Source organism: Dendropsophus ebraccatus, chromosome 8 (assembly GCF_027789765.1).
Source record: "Dendropsophus ebraccatus isolate aDenEbr1 chromosome 8, aDenEbr1.pat, whole genome shotgun sequence".
In the NCBI taxonomy this organism is placed as follows: Eukaryota; Metazoa; Chordata; class Amphibia; order Anura; family Hylidae; genus Dendropsophus; species Dendropsophus ebraccatus.
Genome location: NC_091461.1, coordinates 32,092,272 through 32,110,272, shown reverse-complemented (window position 1 = coordinate 32,110,272; position 18,001 = coordinate 32,092,272). Strand labels below are relative to the sequence as shown.

The 18,001-nt window shown below is 43.1% G+C and overlaps 1 protein-coding gene across 1 annotated transcript in view; it reads right to left on the bottom strand.

The window, feature by feature from the left end:
* The window catches only part of CPEB3 (cytoplasmic polyadenylation element binding protein 3), a 54,989-nt gene that overhangs the window by 28,830 nt on the left and 8,158 nt on the right, over positions 1 to 18,001 (bottom strand). The window contains 2 exon segments of the mRNA XM_069980116.1: positions 878 to 946; positions 949 to 967. Coding sequence (XP_069836217.1) covers positions 878 to 946; positions 949 to 967 — 88 coding nt within the window.

The window sequence follows — 18,001 nt, the reverse complement described above, 5'->3', positions numbered from 1 at the left end:
ATCCTTAGGAAGGGCCATCAACATCTGATCAATGGGCTGCAGATAGCTGCTGTCCTGTCCAGCATTGATACCGGTTACCGCAGTTCAGCTAACACTCACTTGAATGCTCCAATAACAGACACAACCAGTGGACAGGTGTGGTGCAGTGGAAGAAAGCAGGCCACACCTACTTGACACTTATCTAACCGATATAACAGTGACTTTGGTAAAAATGGAGGGTGAAATTTCCACATTGCAGCTCTGAACTGAATGGAGGCAATATCACTAAACCTATAGAAAGGTGTGGCAATTTTTTTGGAAAGGAGACCATTTTCCTTTAAAGTGTTACCATTATTAAAAAAATTTTCACATGTCACAAAAACAAAGCTGAGACCCCCCCCCCCCTAAGCCAATGAGCTTTATAGCTGGGAAAAGAGGGTTGCTGTGTGCTTCTCTTCACCAAAGCTTTCTCATTGTAGGAGACAGGCTCCATAGACTCCCTATGGGGGAGATTTATCAAACATGGTGTAAAGTGAAACTGGCTCAGTTGCCCCTAGCAACCAATCAGATTCCACCTTTCATTTTCCAGAGAGTCTGTGAGGAATGAAAGGTGGAATCTGATTGGTTGCTAGGGGCAGCTGAGCCAGTTTCACTTTACACCAGTTTGATAAATCTCCCCCATAGACTGATGCAAACTGTCACTGAGCAGAGGAGTGAAGCTGCCCCTATACAGAAACCGATGGGGGTCCTAGGACTGAGGAGACGCTGACTGTGTAAGGTGTGAAAATATTTTTATTTTTTATTTTTAACGACCATAACTCTATATTGAAGGCAAAGCATGGAATGAAAAAGAAAAGAGATCCTAAGCTATGGGGTCCGATACAAGACAGGCTCTCACCTTTCAGAGGTTCGTGATCAGTCCTTATCATATCCATTAATGAATTCTCCAAAGAGTGCAAGTTAAAGACTCATAGGGTCTGTTCCGGTCCTAGAAGATACAAAAGCGAACAAATTTTTAAATCTCTATGGTTCATCAAATCATCATTTTATATTCCAATAACTAGCTGGTTTCATGTAGTTATGATCAATTGACCAAAGAGTGGAAAATTCTCTAGATCAGTGCTTGTTTGAAAATGCCTTTATAGGACTAAAGACCCTATTACACGGAACGATTACCGGCCGTATCCGGACGTTACGGCCCATAATCGTCCTGTGTAATAGAACACAATGATCGGCTGTCATGAACGATGTCGGCTGATCGTTGTAGACGTTTGTCTTTCAACATGTTGAAAGACAAACTACTCATATAGCAGCGACCTGCTGCCGCCGCTCCGTGGTGTAAGGGCGGCGACAGCAGACTGCTGCTATTTGCTGTGGGCTGCCTGGACAATCTAGTGATCACCTGGGCAGCCCCTGCATGGTGCACTAGCTGCGGCAGCGAGCGGGAAACGAGGAGCAAATGAGCGCTGACAGCGCTTGTTTGCTCCTCAAAGTCGCCCCGTGTAATAGGGGCTTATCATCATGCAGGGTATTTCAATACACCATTCGTGTGGCCCTGTTGGACACACATCCTGTTTACACAATTCATTATTAGTATTATTTTTTTTTCCTGCATATATGATCTGGATTGGCCGATGCACAGGGGTCAATTATTAAAAACAGGCATTCCTATAAACATTCATTCAACCCATATTCATCCCCTGTAAAAAGTCCTTAAAGGGGTTATCTAGAATTAGAAAGACATGGCCACTTTCTTCCAGAAACAACATGACTTGTCTCCAGTTCAGGTGCGGTTTGCAATTAAGCTCCATTCTCTTCAATGGAACTAAGCTGCAAAACCTGCACCCAAACTGGAGACAAGAGTTGTGCCGTCTCTGGAAGAAAGCGGCCATGTTTTCCTAAGCCTGGATAACCCCTTTAAAGAAGTGCAACCCTTCCCCCGTGTTTTCCAATTAACCAATAATTCCTTTATTTATAAATGGACAATCCCTTTAAAAAGTAGAGAAAAACTTGGTTCAGGTTCATTGAACTGGAACACCACCACCCCCAGCAAGACATCCAGGTTCCTATGTGAAATCCCTGTTTATAAAACCAGCAAAAATCTAACCTATTACTTTACAATTACTATTATTTGCCCTTTAGGATACGTAGAAGCCTATACTTTTTCCATTAATGGTAGGAGGAATAATCATTGTTTTCTCCGGCACTGTTCCAATGCTTAGTGACCTTTAGGAAAGCGCAGTTACTATTTCATCTGCATCACTCGGTAAAGTTCACCACCTTCCTAATGTGAGATCTTAGCCCATTCACTGCAGGATGCGGCCAATGGCGAATAAACAGCTCAGTTCCTAATGACAATCTATGACACGGATGACGACCTTCTCAACTTCTCACAAAGCCAACGTGGGGAGAACGGCACGCAAAATGGCAAGAAAACCTGAACGCAAGGCATATATACAGGGACACGTGTCGAGGGCAATGCTAATTTAAAGGGATTATACAATAACTATTTAAAAGCGATTCGTGTTTGTGGCAGCTATTGGTTTACTAACTGTAATAATAGTACACAAGAAATCCCTCCAAATAACCCAGGCAAAAGCAGACAACGTTAAAATAGTCAAGAAAACAAATTGGGCCCTAAAGTCCATAAACTATGTTCAGCATATGCACTGCTATACGCATACGTCAAAAGGTATCTGTAGGGCTCCATTTACCAAAAGTATGCCAACACCGGGCATTCACACCGGCAAACAATGCGCCCATGTGAAGCACTGCATGAGTGGGGCTAGCCCTTAAAGGGGTTATCCAAGGTTAGAAAAAAAAGCACAGAAACCTTATTGCAAAAACAGCACCACCTCAGGTTGTGTGAGGAACAACAATTCAGCTCCATTCACTGCAATGGAACTGAGCGGCAAACGACATCCAAAATGAGGACAAGAGAGTTGCGGTTTCTGAAAGAAAGTGGCCATGTTTTTTTCTAAGCCTGGACAACCCCTTTAAAAGGTTCCACTGACTTAAAATTATCCCCTGCCAAGGTTAACACCTTGTATTCTTTATAGGTAGACTGTAAAGCTGTTCTATCAGTGTAAAGCTGTTCTATCAGTGATCAAAGTTATCTTGCAAGACCACGCTGGGTATAGACACGAAAAAGAGTCCTGCACTTGACACCCACCCGACGCAGTCACACTAGGCAGCAAGGCCAATGAAGCAGCCTCACACTGTTAGGACACAGAGAATACCAAGTACTCAATCCTCCTTAACTAGGCAGGGGTTAATGTACATACTCAATGCCAAATCAAATCGGGGGATTTACATTTGATCGGTATGCCAAATAGATATGGGCGAACTTGCAGAAAGATAGACTTGCTCTAACCCAAACGATTGGCATTTGATACCCGCTGCCTTTAGAAGATACCGCCACCAGAGGTCATGGATACAGCCATAGGCGGTAGGCCGTAAACTGTATCCACGTTTTTCAGGCAGTCCCCAGGCTGCATCCACCTTCTCTAAGCAGCGGGTATCAAATGCCAATCATTCGGTTTGGTACAAACCCAAACAGCATTCCCACAATGGGTACCATAATTTTAATGGACTGAATGTAGTCTACCAGTATAGCGACATACACCACTAACACAGGGCAATTTTAGATGTAAAACCATAGCCAAAGCCAAAACCAGCAGAGGATCAAGAACATAAAAAGGAGTATATGAAGGAGGTTTTATTTAGCAGTTTATGCTGCACTCCTGGTTTTAGCTGATACTTCGTAACAGTGGCCAGAATATTGCAGGGTGACCGTGGTCTTACACTATTAAGCCAATCTGGTGCTGTTCAACCTCAATTCTACAACCAGAATTTAAGCTGGAGAATTTTATCCTCTTAAATATGACCTCTGTAGATGTGACCAGCCTCGTAGAGAGATTGATCAATCATCCAGCAAAGTTCACATTATTCGTGTAGAAATGTCCTCTATAACCTTCGCATCCACATTCAACCACCTAGATGGCTGAAGCTAAATTATGGCTTGAACAATCTGGACAGTATAAAAAAAAAAAAAATGTTTAAAAAGGAGCAGCAGAAAACTAAATACAAGCTAGAGCAGCAAAATCTCCCTAACATCTACACAGAGTCCACTAGAAGTACAATAAAGTTGGTACAAGCGCTGGTCAACACTGGATGTGGCACCATCACAAGTAAAATGGCACCTTCAAATAGCTGCCTGAAGGGTTTGCCAGGTCCCTTGCGGATTTAGTACTGATTGTCTACCCTGAGTAAAGGCCATCTATTACCTCTAATACACACATCTGACTACCATATACACTTATAGTGTACAAGTTCGTACCTGGCGTGGCGTGCAATCCCTTGTAGTCGGAAGGTCGGGTATCCGTAGAGATGACCATGCCAGATCAGAGTGGTCATCTCCATGGATACTTGGACTTCCTGCTGCAAATGGATTGCATGCCGTGCAGAGTCCAGACTGCCACAGGAACACTTTAAAAAGGATCACAATACCTTCCCAGGCCAGGTTCACAGAGCATATTTGTGGCTCCCTTAATAAAAGGTTAAATAAAAATGTTAATGCTATATGTGAACCCAATCATTAAGCCAATGTATGGTCATACTCACTGCTCCTATTCCACAGCATCCCGGATCCCTCTGCCAGTCCCTACTGCCTGGTCCCACATTACATCTCTTAGTCACTAAGACATTTCAATTGGAAAGGTTTCAGACACTCATGTATGGCCTACACAAGGAACCCAATTTTAGGATACGTGCATAACTAGTTTATATGGTAAGATCAGATATGGAAAACCTGAAATGAAGAAGTAGTCCACGGAACAGAATACCCGCAGCTACCAATAAAGTTCTTAAGAAATACAAAGTTCAGAAACCAATTAATGCGACTTAACAGTAATAAAAAGGGGGGGGGGGGGGGGGGGGGGGAGGAAAAAAAAAAACATGAAAAAGTTTTCTGTAATAAAGTCCATGGGAGTTACAGGAACATTTAAATGGGTCTGTCTTTAGAAAATTCATTCATATTGCTTAAAAAGGTGTGGCTACAAAGGGTCTCCTGCTCTGGCGGACCGTATTCTAAATGCACTCTGTAGTGTAGAGGTGGAGCACTAACTTACTGCTAGGATTCCCTATAGATTCCTGCTGATTGGAGGACAGAGTGTATTATCTAAATACTTCTCTAATGGTCCTAAGACATGGGGCGATTATCAGATGGACAGGCAGATATTGCCCTGTGCAATAGGGCCAGCCATGAGCCTACAAACAAGCAAACACTTATTTGGTAGCTGATCGGGTTGTTTCGACACGTTAAAAAAAAAAAAGTCAATGGCTGTTGGGCCATGTAATAAGCTCTATAAATGAATACCGATCTACGAGATCAGCACTCATTTACATAGATTAGACTATCTTATAGCGCTCCAGCAAGCGGGGCTTATCTAAAGGGGACAATCCTAGGGTATCTGTCACAATGCAACTCTCTGGCACGGAGAAGCAACTGATGCAAAAACTAAATAATCATCAACCACCAGGATTTTGGTAAGATACGCAGTACTGTGCAGAAAAAGCAGTGAGGTCTTTTTTTATTATATGGTCCCACTTAAATCAATGGACATATCCAGTCATGCTAACTACATTTGCCCATGTATGCGAGACCTTACAAAAAAAGTGACTACTGGACTGAGGTGTGAATAAGCCTACATGCCAGAACAATGCACATAAGTTCAAGGGACACATAAATGCCCTCAGCTGATTATATACATTTAAACTATTAAATGGGTGGATGTGCAAGAACAAACTAAACAGGAACGTGCTCAACTATACACTATGTTTGTGCACAGTGAAGAGTCAATTACAGAATATAATGAAATATTACACAAGAAATCTGGGTTTGTCACCCGGTCTAAAGTGCCACGACAGATTCCTCGTGATAGGACCGCCGCATTGCAACAAAATAACACCAATATGTGGAGACCAGACTCCTTGGGTTGCATCCAACGTCTTCAGTCACTGGTCAAATGCTGAACAAATCGGACTTGCGTACTAGCATACTCGCATTGCGCTCTTCTCTAGTTGTGACCAAGCTGGCCACTGCATGTTGGCATGCCTTTATTAGCCATTCCTAACAGACAGTAATTGGGCCCAAGTTTTTTTTACTTCACCTGTAAAGTCTACAGACTCACTAACACGAGGGACCACAAATTCAGTGGGGATTTCGACTACGTATAGAAAACATGTTGAAGAAAAAGTGTTTGCTCCTCTGCGTACGTGCTCAGAATCGGGCACACGTATATATATCCTAATCAAATAGCACACTGAGGTCAGACAATCAAGGTCCTCCTTCAGAATAGCAATCACCATCTCAGAACACTGTGTCCTATCGGCCGTCCATCACAATACGCTCAGCATCTCAGCAGTCAGGACTAAGTCAACAATCCCACATTTCAGTCACATACAACGTCCTCAACCTTTGAATCCAGCGCAGGTCAATAAACTATTATCTTCTCAGTAAATCGAAGGAAAAGCCATTTGAAGAAGCAATCCTCCGGCCTGTGATGGTAATGCTTGGATAGAGCGCTCAGCTAGGGCTAAACAAACGTGAAATTAAACTACGTCAGCTCCGCAGACACATAATAAAGCCTGCCGATGGAATACAGGTAAACAACGCCGGTTCGATGGTTCCATCATCCGCGCCCATGAGTAAATATGGTTCTAAAATTGCTACTTTGTCTTCAGAGATTAAAAATCTATTGAAAAGTACCATCTTCGAGGGACAAGAAAAATGTACGAGACCAGGAGAGTGCCATGGAGGTAGTTTTAAAGGGATTCATTAAGTTTAGATATTCACGTCAATGGGAGCTGAGCTGCAGTAGCTGGACACCACAATTTCACATTGTACAGAGCCGAAGCTACAATCGGGAGAAGTGGCCCGCCCAAACAGCTAATCAACAGGGAGTAAGCACCCGACCAATCAGATCTCGATGCCCTGACCTGGAGACGGGCCATCAATATTAAAAGGAAAACATTTACTATTTTTCCCTTAACACACACTGGCCCTGTCCTCCCTCCCCCCCCCCCCTTTCTTCACCAAACCCCTCCCCAGTAAAAGAAAGAATATATACCTAATAACTATTGACCCCGTCCTCTTCTCCCTCCACCATTTTGTGTCTGTCATCATAGTAGGGTGCTGGCCTGATCTTCTTGCTCTTCGGCATCTTCCTGTAGAACTGAATGGGAGAGAAAAGGCTACTGGTGCGCAACTGATTGGTTGAGCAAGCTGGAAGCCATGTGATGCGATCATGCCAATCAAAAGGTTGCTGTGTGCATGCACACCAGTAGCCTTTTTTCTCCCATTTATTTCACTGGAATCTGGAAGTGAGGGAGATCTGAAGACGGCGAACGGAGCTGATGGGGACTGCAGCCGGCGGGCAATTCAAGTGCCGACCGTCACTGGAGGGATGGGGAGTATAAAATGTATGTGTAAGCAATTTTTGGAACGCCGGAGTTGTCCTTTAAAAAACTATAGAACCCCTTTAAGACAGTCATACAGGCAGCCTATTTTCTCTATACATCTTGCCAGCTATGTGCACTCTTACCTTTGCACACATATACCAGGACCTATTATATCCAACGCATACAGTCCATAGCTCACCTTTGATACACAAAATAACCTATTATGATAGATTAAGTTTATCACCACATTAGTTCTGTAACCTTTAAGGACCCAGACACGAATGAATAATAACCATTATCTGTGAAAACAGCTATTAAATATCATGTTGCAATGAAGTCATATAATGTCAAGCTTATCCAATATGTGTAAATGAAAATGCTCCATGTGACTATTTCACTCCAGTATAAAAGAATATTATTCAGATTGCCCGGCCCGAAGTGTGAACCTCAACAAGTTGACCTTTATTTTATATATGGGAAGTGAGAACGCTGTTCTGCTAGTCAGGACGGGCTGCTATTAATGGAAATGAGGCCGGTTCAAATTCCTGTACGAGACTATTAGGTCAGGGCCAGCGCCAGATAACTCACTCGGCCAATAAAAAGATTACAGTGTTCGTATTATTCACTGGGGGCCATGGTTTACAACTAAGGCTTCCCGGTGAATAACCTCAGATGCTTTCTGTCCTTATCTCCTCACCAACCAATGATACAATAAACAGACAGCAAAGACCCCTATGTAACTACACTATATGGGCCCATTGCCAGCAAGAGCAACGCCATTACGTCTCTGTAATCAGCTCAGGAGCTCACATGCAATCTTACGGACGGTGGTAAGCAGACTTAATTGAGTTTCTGTGCAGCTGTACAGACACGGCACATATGGTAAGTCCAGTCCAATGTAATGTATCTAATGTATGGGCTGTAGTGATCCCCCCTCATGTGCATGTGTGATCACCATTCCATTTACTTCCTATAGAGATCCCAGACACGGCCGAGCTCTGGGCCCCACAACTAGTTATTTCTGAAGATAGGTCACAATGCATTTAAGGATATAACCTATATAGGTATACTTAAAATAGCCATGGTAAAGTTATGACTGCCAGGCTCCAAAACGATCCCTTAATGTGAATCCAACCTACTGGACCTTGCCCGACGAGTACATTTTTGGGGGTCTGTAGAAATCCTGTAGATAGTCGCACGTCATGATCATCTCAAACTGAAAAACTTCCAGGGCTGGATAGGATTTTCCTTTCCAAGATGCGTGGACGTACGCTGACAATATTGTAAAATCCCATAGACTCATCTCTCACGGGACAAACAAGCACTAAATGGACGTTGCAGATGGAAAGCAACCAAGCCCATAATAAAGCCTTTAGAAATGCTGAGGTTTTGAATGGCTGCTTTATTTATGTCAAAAGCAATGATCAATCTGGCCAGTTGTGGACAGAATCAGAAGCCAATGATAATATTACCAAGTGTCCTCCATTTGTCTTTGGTGCAGTAAGACATAAAGGGGTACTCCAGCGGGGGGGGGTGGGCTATTTTGGGATCTGGCCGGGGAGGAGGTGGCTGAGAGAAAAGACGTCCACTCACCTCCCTGGTTCCAGTGGCGGGTCCCGTATCGCGGCGCTCCGGTCCCCGGCCACTTCCTGGTGTCTGACACGGGCTGGAGACGTGAAGTCTCAAGTCCGCTCAGCCTGTCAGTAACAGAGGCGGGATCAGTTTCAAGTTTGCCCAGATCCCGCCTCTGTCACTGACTGGCTGAGCGGACTTGAGAAGTCACGTCTCGAGCCTGCATCAGACACCAGGAAGCGGCCGGGAATCGGGGACCAGAGCGCCACGATACGAGACCCGCCGCTGGAACCGGCCAGATCCCAAAATAACCGCAAACTCCCCCCTCCCCCGGAGTACCCCTTTAAGTGGCTATTAAAAGAAATGTGATACTTGTGTGTACTTAAGAAGGCTTCTACTTGAAAGGCAGCACTACTGCTAAGATAAAGCTTTTGAAAAGCTTTTAAGTTGTCTTGTAGAAGAAAGATCAAAAGTATTACTGGCATTAGCCAAGTACTCAAAAAAAAAAAAAGGAATACAAACAAGTTACGTATGAGCTTGTAACCTATAAAAAAGGGTTAAGAGGGGAGAAGTATGTGGGGAAAACTTTAATTACAGCTACCCATACTTATGAGATTATGGTGGATAGGGGCTTCTTCACTGGCCCACTGACAACACAAGTCAAGTCAGCGCAAACCACGATTGTCTGTCCTGCTAGGAGATAAGCCAGTACCAGAAGAGTCCAGCGGTGGCTTGTCCTCCTCTCCCCAATGAGATAAGCGAGTGCTTGGCCAACAAAAAATGTTAAAGAGGTCATCCAGGCTTAGAAAAACCTACTTCTTTCAGAAACAGCACCACTCTTGTCTCCAGTTTGGGTGGGGTTTTGCAACTTAAAGGTGTTATTCATCACTACAAATACATGGCCACTTTTGCACCACTCGTCTCCAGTTTAGGTGTGGTTAGCAATTTAGAAGATTATGCAGGCTGGAGGTACAACCGTGCAGAAGGTCCCGGACATTTGTGGCGCTGACGGCATCCGATGGTGATCCCTACCCATGTTTCCCCCCACCCATGCTAGACCCGGAAGTGTAGTGCTCTATACTAACCTGATCCACGTCGACCCCCTTCCGCCATCTTGTGACAATGATGTAATCTTCAGGCGGCCGGCCGAACCGCTCCCACTGTCCCTTGTGCCCACTGCCCTCTGCCGCGTCATCAGCTGCTCAGCCAATCGCGGCTGAGCAGCTGATGACGCGGCAGAGGGCGGACGGCACTAGGGACGGTCGGAGCGGTTCGGCTGGCCGCCCAAAGATGACATCATTGTCGGAAGATGGCGGATGGGGGTCGACACGGATCAGGCGAGTATAGAGCACTACACTTCCGGGTCTAGCGTGGGTGGGGGGAAACATGGGGAAGGGGGCCATTCACAAACATAACATACATTACAAAGTTGTATAACTTTGTAATGTGTGTTATTTAGTGAATAATTGTTTAGCGCCGCACTACCCCTTTAAGCTTCATTTACTTCAATGGAACAGAGTTTCAAAACCAGGGGGTGGGGGGTTGGATGGAAACAAAACAACATGCCCTTACTTCCTCAGCCCCAGCGCTGGTGCCCCAGTCCCCAGATGCTTCCTGGGTTAAAAAAGCTTGGCTACTTCTTTGCACATCACTTCAATGGAAATGGCCTGCAAAACCCAAACTGGGGGCAAGAGTGATGCTGTTTCTGGAAGAAAGCGGCCATGTTTTCCTAAGCCTGGATGACCCCTTTAACAGACCAGGCCAGCTATGGAAACAACCTAGCTTCTGAATGGCACATGCTCCATTTTTCTGTTTGCTATGAAGGCCCTCGTCCTTTTGACAGGTGAACGCCCCAGCTTGTGGATATGCCAAACATGCTGCAGATAAATACACCTCAAACTACAATCAGAGGGACCATGGTTAAGAGGTTTACAGACATAGGCTCTGATATATCAAACTATGTAAACTGCTTAACTGCTTTCACTTAAACAGAGCTGAAAGCTGGGCTGTAATTGGTTCCTGTGGGCAGTAAATCCGAGACATCTACAGGGTCTGCAATAACGTTTTCGCTGGTTCCATGGCTCCATGACTGTCGGGCTCCTTCCTGCTTCATAGTGGTGGTATATTTTTTATTTGATCTTTTCACAATGAATGTGTTATAAGATTAGTGTAAGCAAAAGAAGAGCCCGCGGAGCCTCATCAAAGAGTCTCGAAACACAGGACTAGCCAGATATCCCTCCGGGAAGGACCCAGCCAAGGGGTGGCTCCTGTAGGGAAACCACCAAAACCACCATATTAAGTGGCCCTATAAGTCAATGTAATGACAAGTGAAAAACCAAGGCCAGGTATCCATCCACATACAGCTGTTTCGGGGTGTTGCCCCTCATCAGTGTGGAGCAGGATTCTGGCCAGGTGGGTGCAATGCCTAGAAGAGCCACAAAAGAAATAAATTGCTGATCTCAGGGACACCAGCCAAACGACAACACTGCCGGCTGCTAGTGAAAGCGCTCAATGCAGTGAAGTCCTAGATGCATTGCCCCCTGGGAAACATGAACATGCAAAAGAAGAGCCTGTGGAGCCTCAAAGAGTCTCGAAACACAGGACTAGCCAGATGTAATTCATCAACTTTACCCAAACTACAATTATTATTATTTTTTTTATTATTTTTTTTTTTAATAGAGCGCCCTTAATTCCAGAGCGCTATACAATAGATAGGGGTAACTAGCAGAAACACCACAAGATCAAAACACATTACATGAAGGCAAATGGCAGACTGGTACATGGGGAAGAGGACCCTGTCCGCGAGGGCTTACAATCTACAATTCCCATCTTGCTCAGAGAGCCAAGTTTTGCAACAGCTGGAGGGCTACGACTGACACCTTTGGTCTAGATCATACACTGCAGAACCAATTTAAAATTCTGACCACACTTAAAAAGGAATCTAGAACTAAAAGGAACTAAATTTAAAAATAAAAAATAAAAATCTGTAAAAATGTGTGTGTAAATGGAGCAAATTGTTTGTGAAATCAATAATGAAGCATTTTTTGCCTTTCTTGACACTATAGAAAAAAAGTTTGAAGGACACATTCACGGAGGCCGTGCGGAGGTGGACGGACATATTACAATGCTGCTTGGTTGAGTAAGAATTCTTACAAGGAAAAAAAAATTTTGCGGCAGAAGCTTTATATGTTTATCTAATAGAAATAAAAGGATGTGTTCTGTAAATTTCCCCAACAAGCACAACACATAAAAGCTAAAAGCCTTCTCTACTGACACAAACAAAAGATTTCAGCTGAAAAGGTTTACTCACCCAGACGCAATGAGAACAGATAAATAGCGCTCCTCCCGGATCAGGGGCTATAATTATCCTGGTCAATATAGTAAGACAATAAAACACGCTGTAATCCCGGCCACGCACAATATAACTTCTAGAGATGTGGGCTCCGACCAAAATGACAGGCTCAACCTCTAATCTGGTCACCCTTTACAAGAGTTTCTGCATACGGGAATTTTTTCGTGGGGGATCAGACAGTGAGCCATTTTTAGCACAAAATGTTCAGATTAACATATTATGGTTCTTTTAGGAAAAAATACGCATATACAGTGGTGCCTTTGATTACGAGCATAATTTGTTTCGGAACTGTGCTTGTAAACCAAAGCAAATTATCCCATAAGAAATCATTGAAATGCAGACAATTGGTTCCACACCCCAAAAGTTATTTTTTTTTATTCTGAACAATATGTAAAACTAATAAAACAAACAGCTGAATATGTCATTATCAGTTACGGTACAGTATAGCAATCAGCATGTGGTATATAGTAAGTATAGTAAGTGCAAAAACCTGAAAAAACAGCAGCAGTAGATACAGGATCCCCATAATGCAGTAGCGTAGTACAACAGGCTAGAATAGAGAAGCATGGCTGTTGTCAGAGTCTGTGTAGTCACATGACAGCAATGGGGAAGGAGGTGTGTTCAGCATGGACCAATAAGGAAGTGAGAATCAGATAGCTGTGCAGGAGGACAGTGAAAGAAACTTTTCTATACAGCAGTGTGTATAGCTAAGTGTAAGTGCAGGCACATTATAGCAGGAATGGAGAAGATGGGAAAACAAGGACTGAGACTACAGAAGTATGAAGGAATGAGCAGGGCATATGTGGGCACAGTATAGCAGCACTCTCTGTCTGGGGAGAGAGGGGTTGCAGCTATGAAGAGATTACCTCCACAGTCCTGTCCCCTGATGTAAGCCCCAGCCTGAAGTGGATCTGCTATGATTTGGAAGGTGAGGGAGACTTCCTGGGTCAGAGTACAGGGCTGTAGACCCCGCTATGCAAACCATTGCATCGGGTCATCTGCATACACACGTGAAAGCAACAGGTCTGATCTGTACACGTTGTACAACGGCTCATAACAAATGATTCTATGTTTCAATAATTCAAAATGATAAAATTCTATATTTTTAAAAAAAAGCTAGAGATGAGCGAACCTCGAGCATGCTCGAGTCCATCCGAACCCGACCGTTCGGTATTTGATTAGCTGGGGCTGCTGAAACTGGATAAAGCCCTAAGGTTGTATGGAAAACATGGATACAGCCAATGACTATATCCATGTTTTCCACATAGCCTTAGGGCTTTATCCAAGTTCAGCAGCCACCGCTAATCAAATGCCGAATGATCGGGTTCGGGTGGACTCCAGCATGCTTGAGGTTCACTCATATCTAGAAACAACCCTACAAACCTATTTTACATCCACAGCAGCCGAATGTGTTTGACCATCTTCCCAGATAAATCTCTATAAAAGCATTCTCAATGAATAGTCATTAAAACACAAAAAAACAATCAAATCATCATCTACGTGAAATGGCATTCATCTTCCATTCTTGGCTCCTGTCGCCTTCTACAAATTTAGGCTTTGTTTGCCAGAAAAAATATCTTCTAACCTCGTTTATTTATACGTCTAGCGCCAAGATTAGCAGGAACATGGCTGAGCATTAAATATTCAGAGTAGTGTGTTTATGACCTACTTGCTAGTTACCAAGATAGTCAGCTAGACTAAATAGCATGCTTTGCAGCTTTACAGTAGAAAAATGACAAGTTACAAGAACAAAACAAAAAAAACAAAACATAAAATATGCCTCAAAAAAGTCAGATACGTGGGCTGCAGGGCAAATGTGCACCTGATCCGCCATCCATCACGCTTTGCCATGGCAGCTATGTTTTCACAGTAATGAAATGCATCATAATCTCCTAGAGATCCATAGCCTGCGGCTGTTCAGCTGTTGTGATACTACAACCCCCAATCTGTGCTGATCGCCTGAAGGTAGGAGTGGTAGCAGCACGATAGATAGACAAGCAATAGTGGCAGAACACTGGGTCGTACTTACAATTACACAGATTTCTACTGAAATGTGACTGTCGAACGCGTTGAGGACCTGACGTTAAGATTACCACAATATTAAAAATCACTGATCATTTACCCTTACCATAATACATAGCAACAGACCTTAAATGGGTTTAGTCATTTCAATATGATGGCCTTTATGATTACGAACATACCTGTAAATTCCTTTCATTTTAAAGTGACTCTATAGTCTTTGTCACTAAGTGTCTTAATTCTTTGCAATCTACTGTTCACTGCCTGTTGATAGGAGAAATCTGTCTCTTGTAACAGACAAACCCGCACAGAACACATGAAGCCTAGCAAGTGCTTCTGCAAAAGACTGGGAGAGCCTAGGTTATGTACCTGCAAGCTGAGCCTATCTGCCTGCTAAAGATAATCCACACTGTGCCTGAAAGGTTAATCATGGCTTCCCTCTCATTTCTCTCCACCTGTAAGTGTACATACTGCTATATGCCCACAGTTCTGCAGGATAATCTCTTTTCAGCTGCAGTTCAATGCCTAGTGTAACCCCTTCCTTGCTATGCTGTTTCTTTTTCTGCTTACATAGAACAGTATTGTGCCAGAGACAGTCATTGCACGTTCACCACCACTATGTCATTGCAGAGAGGAGTAGGTGCTGTGTTGTGATGGGTCAGAGATGTATGGAAAAGGATGTTCCATGTTTACCCTGAAATGAAGAGAAGTAGCTGTGGAGGGGACTCTCTCAGGGAGGTCAACAACAGCAATGTGAGCACTAAAATATCCTTGCAGGTTTATAAAAATAATTAAAAAAAAAATAAATTATATATATAATGCCCCAGCCCATCCTCCTGGCTCTAACATGCTGATAGTGTGCATTTGAAGCATATCAGTCAAAAGAACCTGTTTTGTTGGGTGAGGGACAAATAGTGCACTTTACTTCCCAGCTGTCAGTCATCTCCACCCAGTGTCCCTATAGACTTGTACTGGAGCCACCTGGATGGAGATCACTGAGAGCCAAAGAGTGAAATGCACGACTGCATACTTCTCCCAATCTAAAGGGAGATTCCCTGACAAATCCAAACATTTGACACATCCCAGTAATGAGAGATTTTTATTTTATTTTATTTTTACACACAATGCAATAAAATCCACAGGATTCCTACAATGCATTGTGATTGCATACATGCACATACAAAGCGATAACACAGGCCCAGTGGTATATAAAGAAAAAGGGGGCTATACTAAGGCTAAAACTTGACTCCTCCATATGGTGGTGGTCATCTCTCTTTTGCTCCAGTTCTCCTCTCAGTCTATGCTCTGTAGAGGGGTCTAACAAAGTAATCAACACCCAAAGGCAATGGGGTTGGACAGTGTCCCCTCTCATCTCTTGTGCTAAGCCATTGGTTACCAAATAACTTCAAAGCATCCAGACAATATATCTTCTATCACTCCGCATCCACAGAACACATCTGCAACCACAGATCACTTTCAGAGCCGCTCTGCACCAATGCAAGATTATACATTTCAGACAAAGGGACTGACAGCTTATGCCTGAAAACTAAAAGATCCCATCATTCCACTGTCACCGGCTGTGGGATTTCCAGCCAGCTAAGTAATACGCCTAAATTACATATAGGAGGGAATGGATGTGGTATCCCCTATGGGAACCCCAGGGGTACTGTCAGAAGAGGCTGTCACTTTTACAGAAACAGAACTAGGACAGGAACGAAGACTACGGCTGTCACAAGGAAGGTTTGTAGAAGGTCCGGAATGGCTAGAAAATATATATTATTATGTATGAATGTGCTTAGGTTATTTAAATTAAAAACAGAACAATCTAGTATGACTTAACAAGCACTCCTCCCATGCCAGTAATGTTCCTGGCATCCCGCTTTATGAATAGGTTACTCATCAGAGAGGTGTGACCATATGAGATATAATTTATTTTATATATATATATATATATATATAACACACATACATAATGGCATATCATCTGGACAGGTGGAATGCCAACCATTCAGGAATGCCCACTTTCCTGCCGGCTTCCTACTGAACTGACTTGAATCTAGGGACTGGACTTTAAAGGGGTTATTCAGCGCTACAAAACATGGCCACTTTCTTTCAGAGACAACACGACTCTTGTCTCCAGTTCAGGTGCGGTTTACAATTAAGCTCCATTCACTTCAATGAAACTAAGCAGCAAAACCCCGCCCAAGCTGGAGACAAGAGTGGTGCCGTCTCTGGAAGAAAGTAGCCATGTTTTTGTAGCGCTGGATAACCCCTTTAACCTAAATCTACAAAGTACTCATAATCTAACCCTATGGGAATAAATTCTCTTTCATATTACTGATCTGCGTTGAACAGACCCCATAGAAAAAGAGTACGTTTTTTAAGAAAATCATGAAAAAATCAAGTGTCACAATACCTGCAAGGGGGAGTATAGGAGGTTTCCGGATACTGTTTAAAAGTTATACAACAACAAAAAAAAACTAGGGACATATAAAATGTTTTTAATGGTCAGGGTCTCAGTGTTTAGACCACAACCCATCATTAGAATGAGCAGGTAGTCACACGTCTCTCCTCGCTATGTGTGTCTAAGGGTCCTATTACACGGAACGATTTTTAACGATTAACGATCACAAACAAGGCTGTTTATCGTTAACCTGAAATCGTTCACCATATTACACAGAACGATGGTCGTTATATACGATCGTTACTATGATTGTTATTGCGAACGTTACTATGATCGTTTACTCCTTTTGTTTCCAGCAAAACAATGAACAATGTACAATTACACTGAACGATTAGTGAACAAATGTGAACTAATGTGGAATTACAGCAAACAATTAACGACCATTTTAGGTTCAGATCTAAATCAACAATCAACAACACAAACAATTTTTCAATCGTTGCCTGCAATTACACAGAACGATTATCGTTTAAATTGGAATATAACGATTTTTCATACGATAATCGTCCTGTGTAATAGGGCCCTAAGTCAGCCAGCCCTATATACTACAATTGGGATTCCCTTTGCATCCTGTCTTTATGGACCAACCTTTATGTGGTCAGTATGGAATCCACTGGTTCTATCTATACTATACAAAAAGCAGCTCTGGATATATAGACAAAATTATTTGTATGCTATTCCACCGGTCTGGAACTTTTATTCTAATCCGATACCCCTGTGGTTTCAAGCATGTTGGATTAATATTATAGGCAAGAGTGAGCCTGATAATGTGTTCATATATGCACCAACAAACAAAGAGAAAAACACTGGAAACCCTCACTCCATAGATATACTTGGCACATGACTCATGGATAGTTATACATTTACTATACCACATGGCAATCACAAACAGAGTCATGCAGAATAAGCATCGCCTCATAACAGTGACCTCTGCTTCTAGAAAATAAACTTTTCCTATGGGACTCAGACTCTGAACAGAGACTATTTATTAAGAATCCACCGCATAGAGACTAGTCTGTCACTGCACCCCAGGAAAGGACGTATACACAGCTCAGGTATAACAATTACTTTGGAAATTTGAAGTCTATTGTACATTGTCTTGATTAAAAAAATATCGTACAGATAGTGGTCTACAGCTCCTATGTAGATCTAGGTGT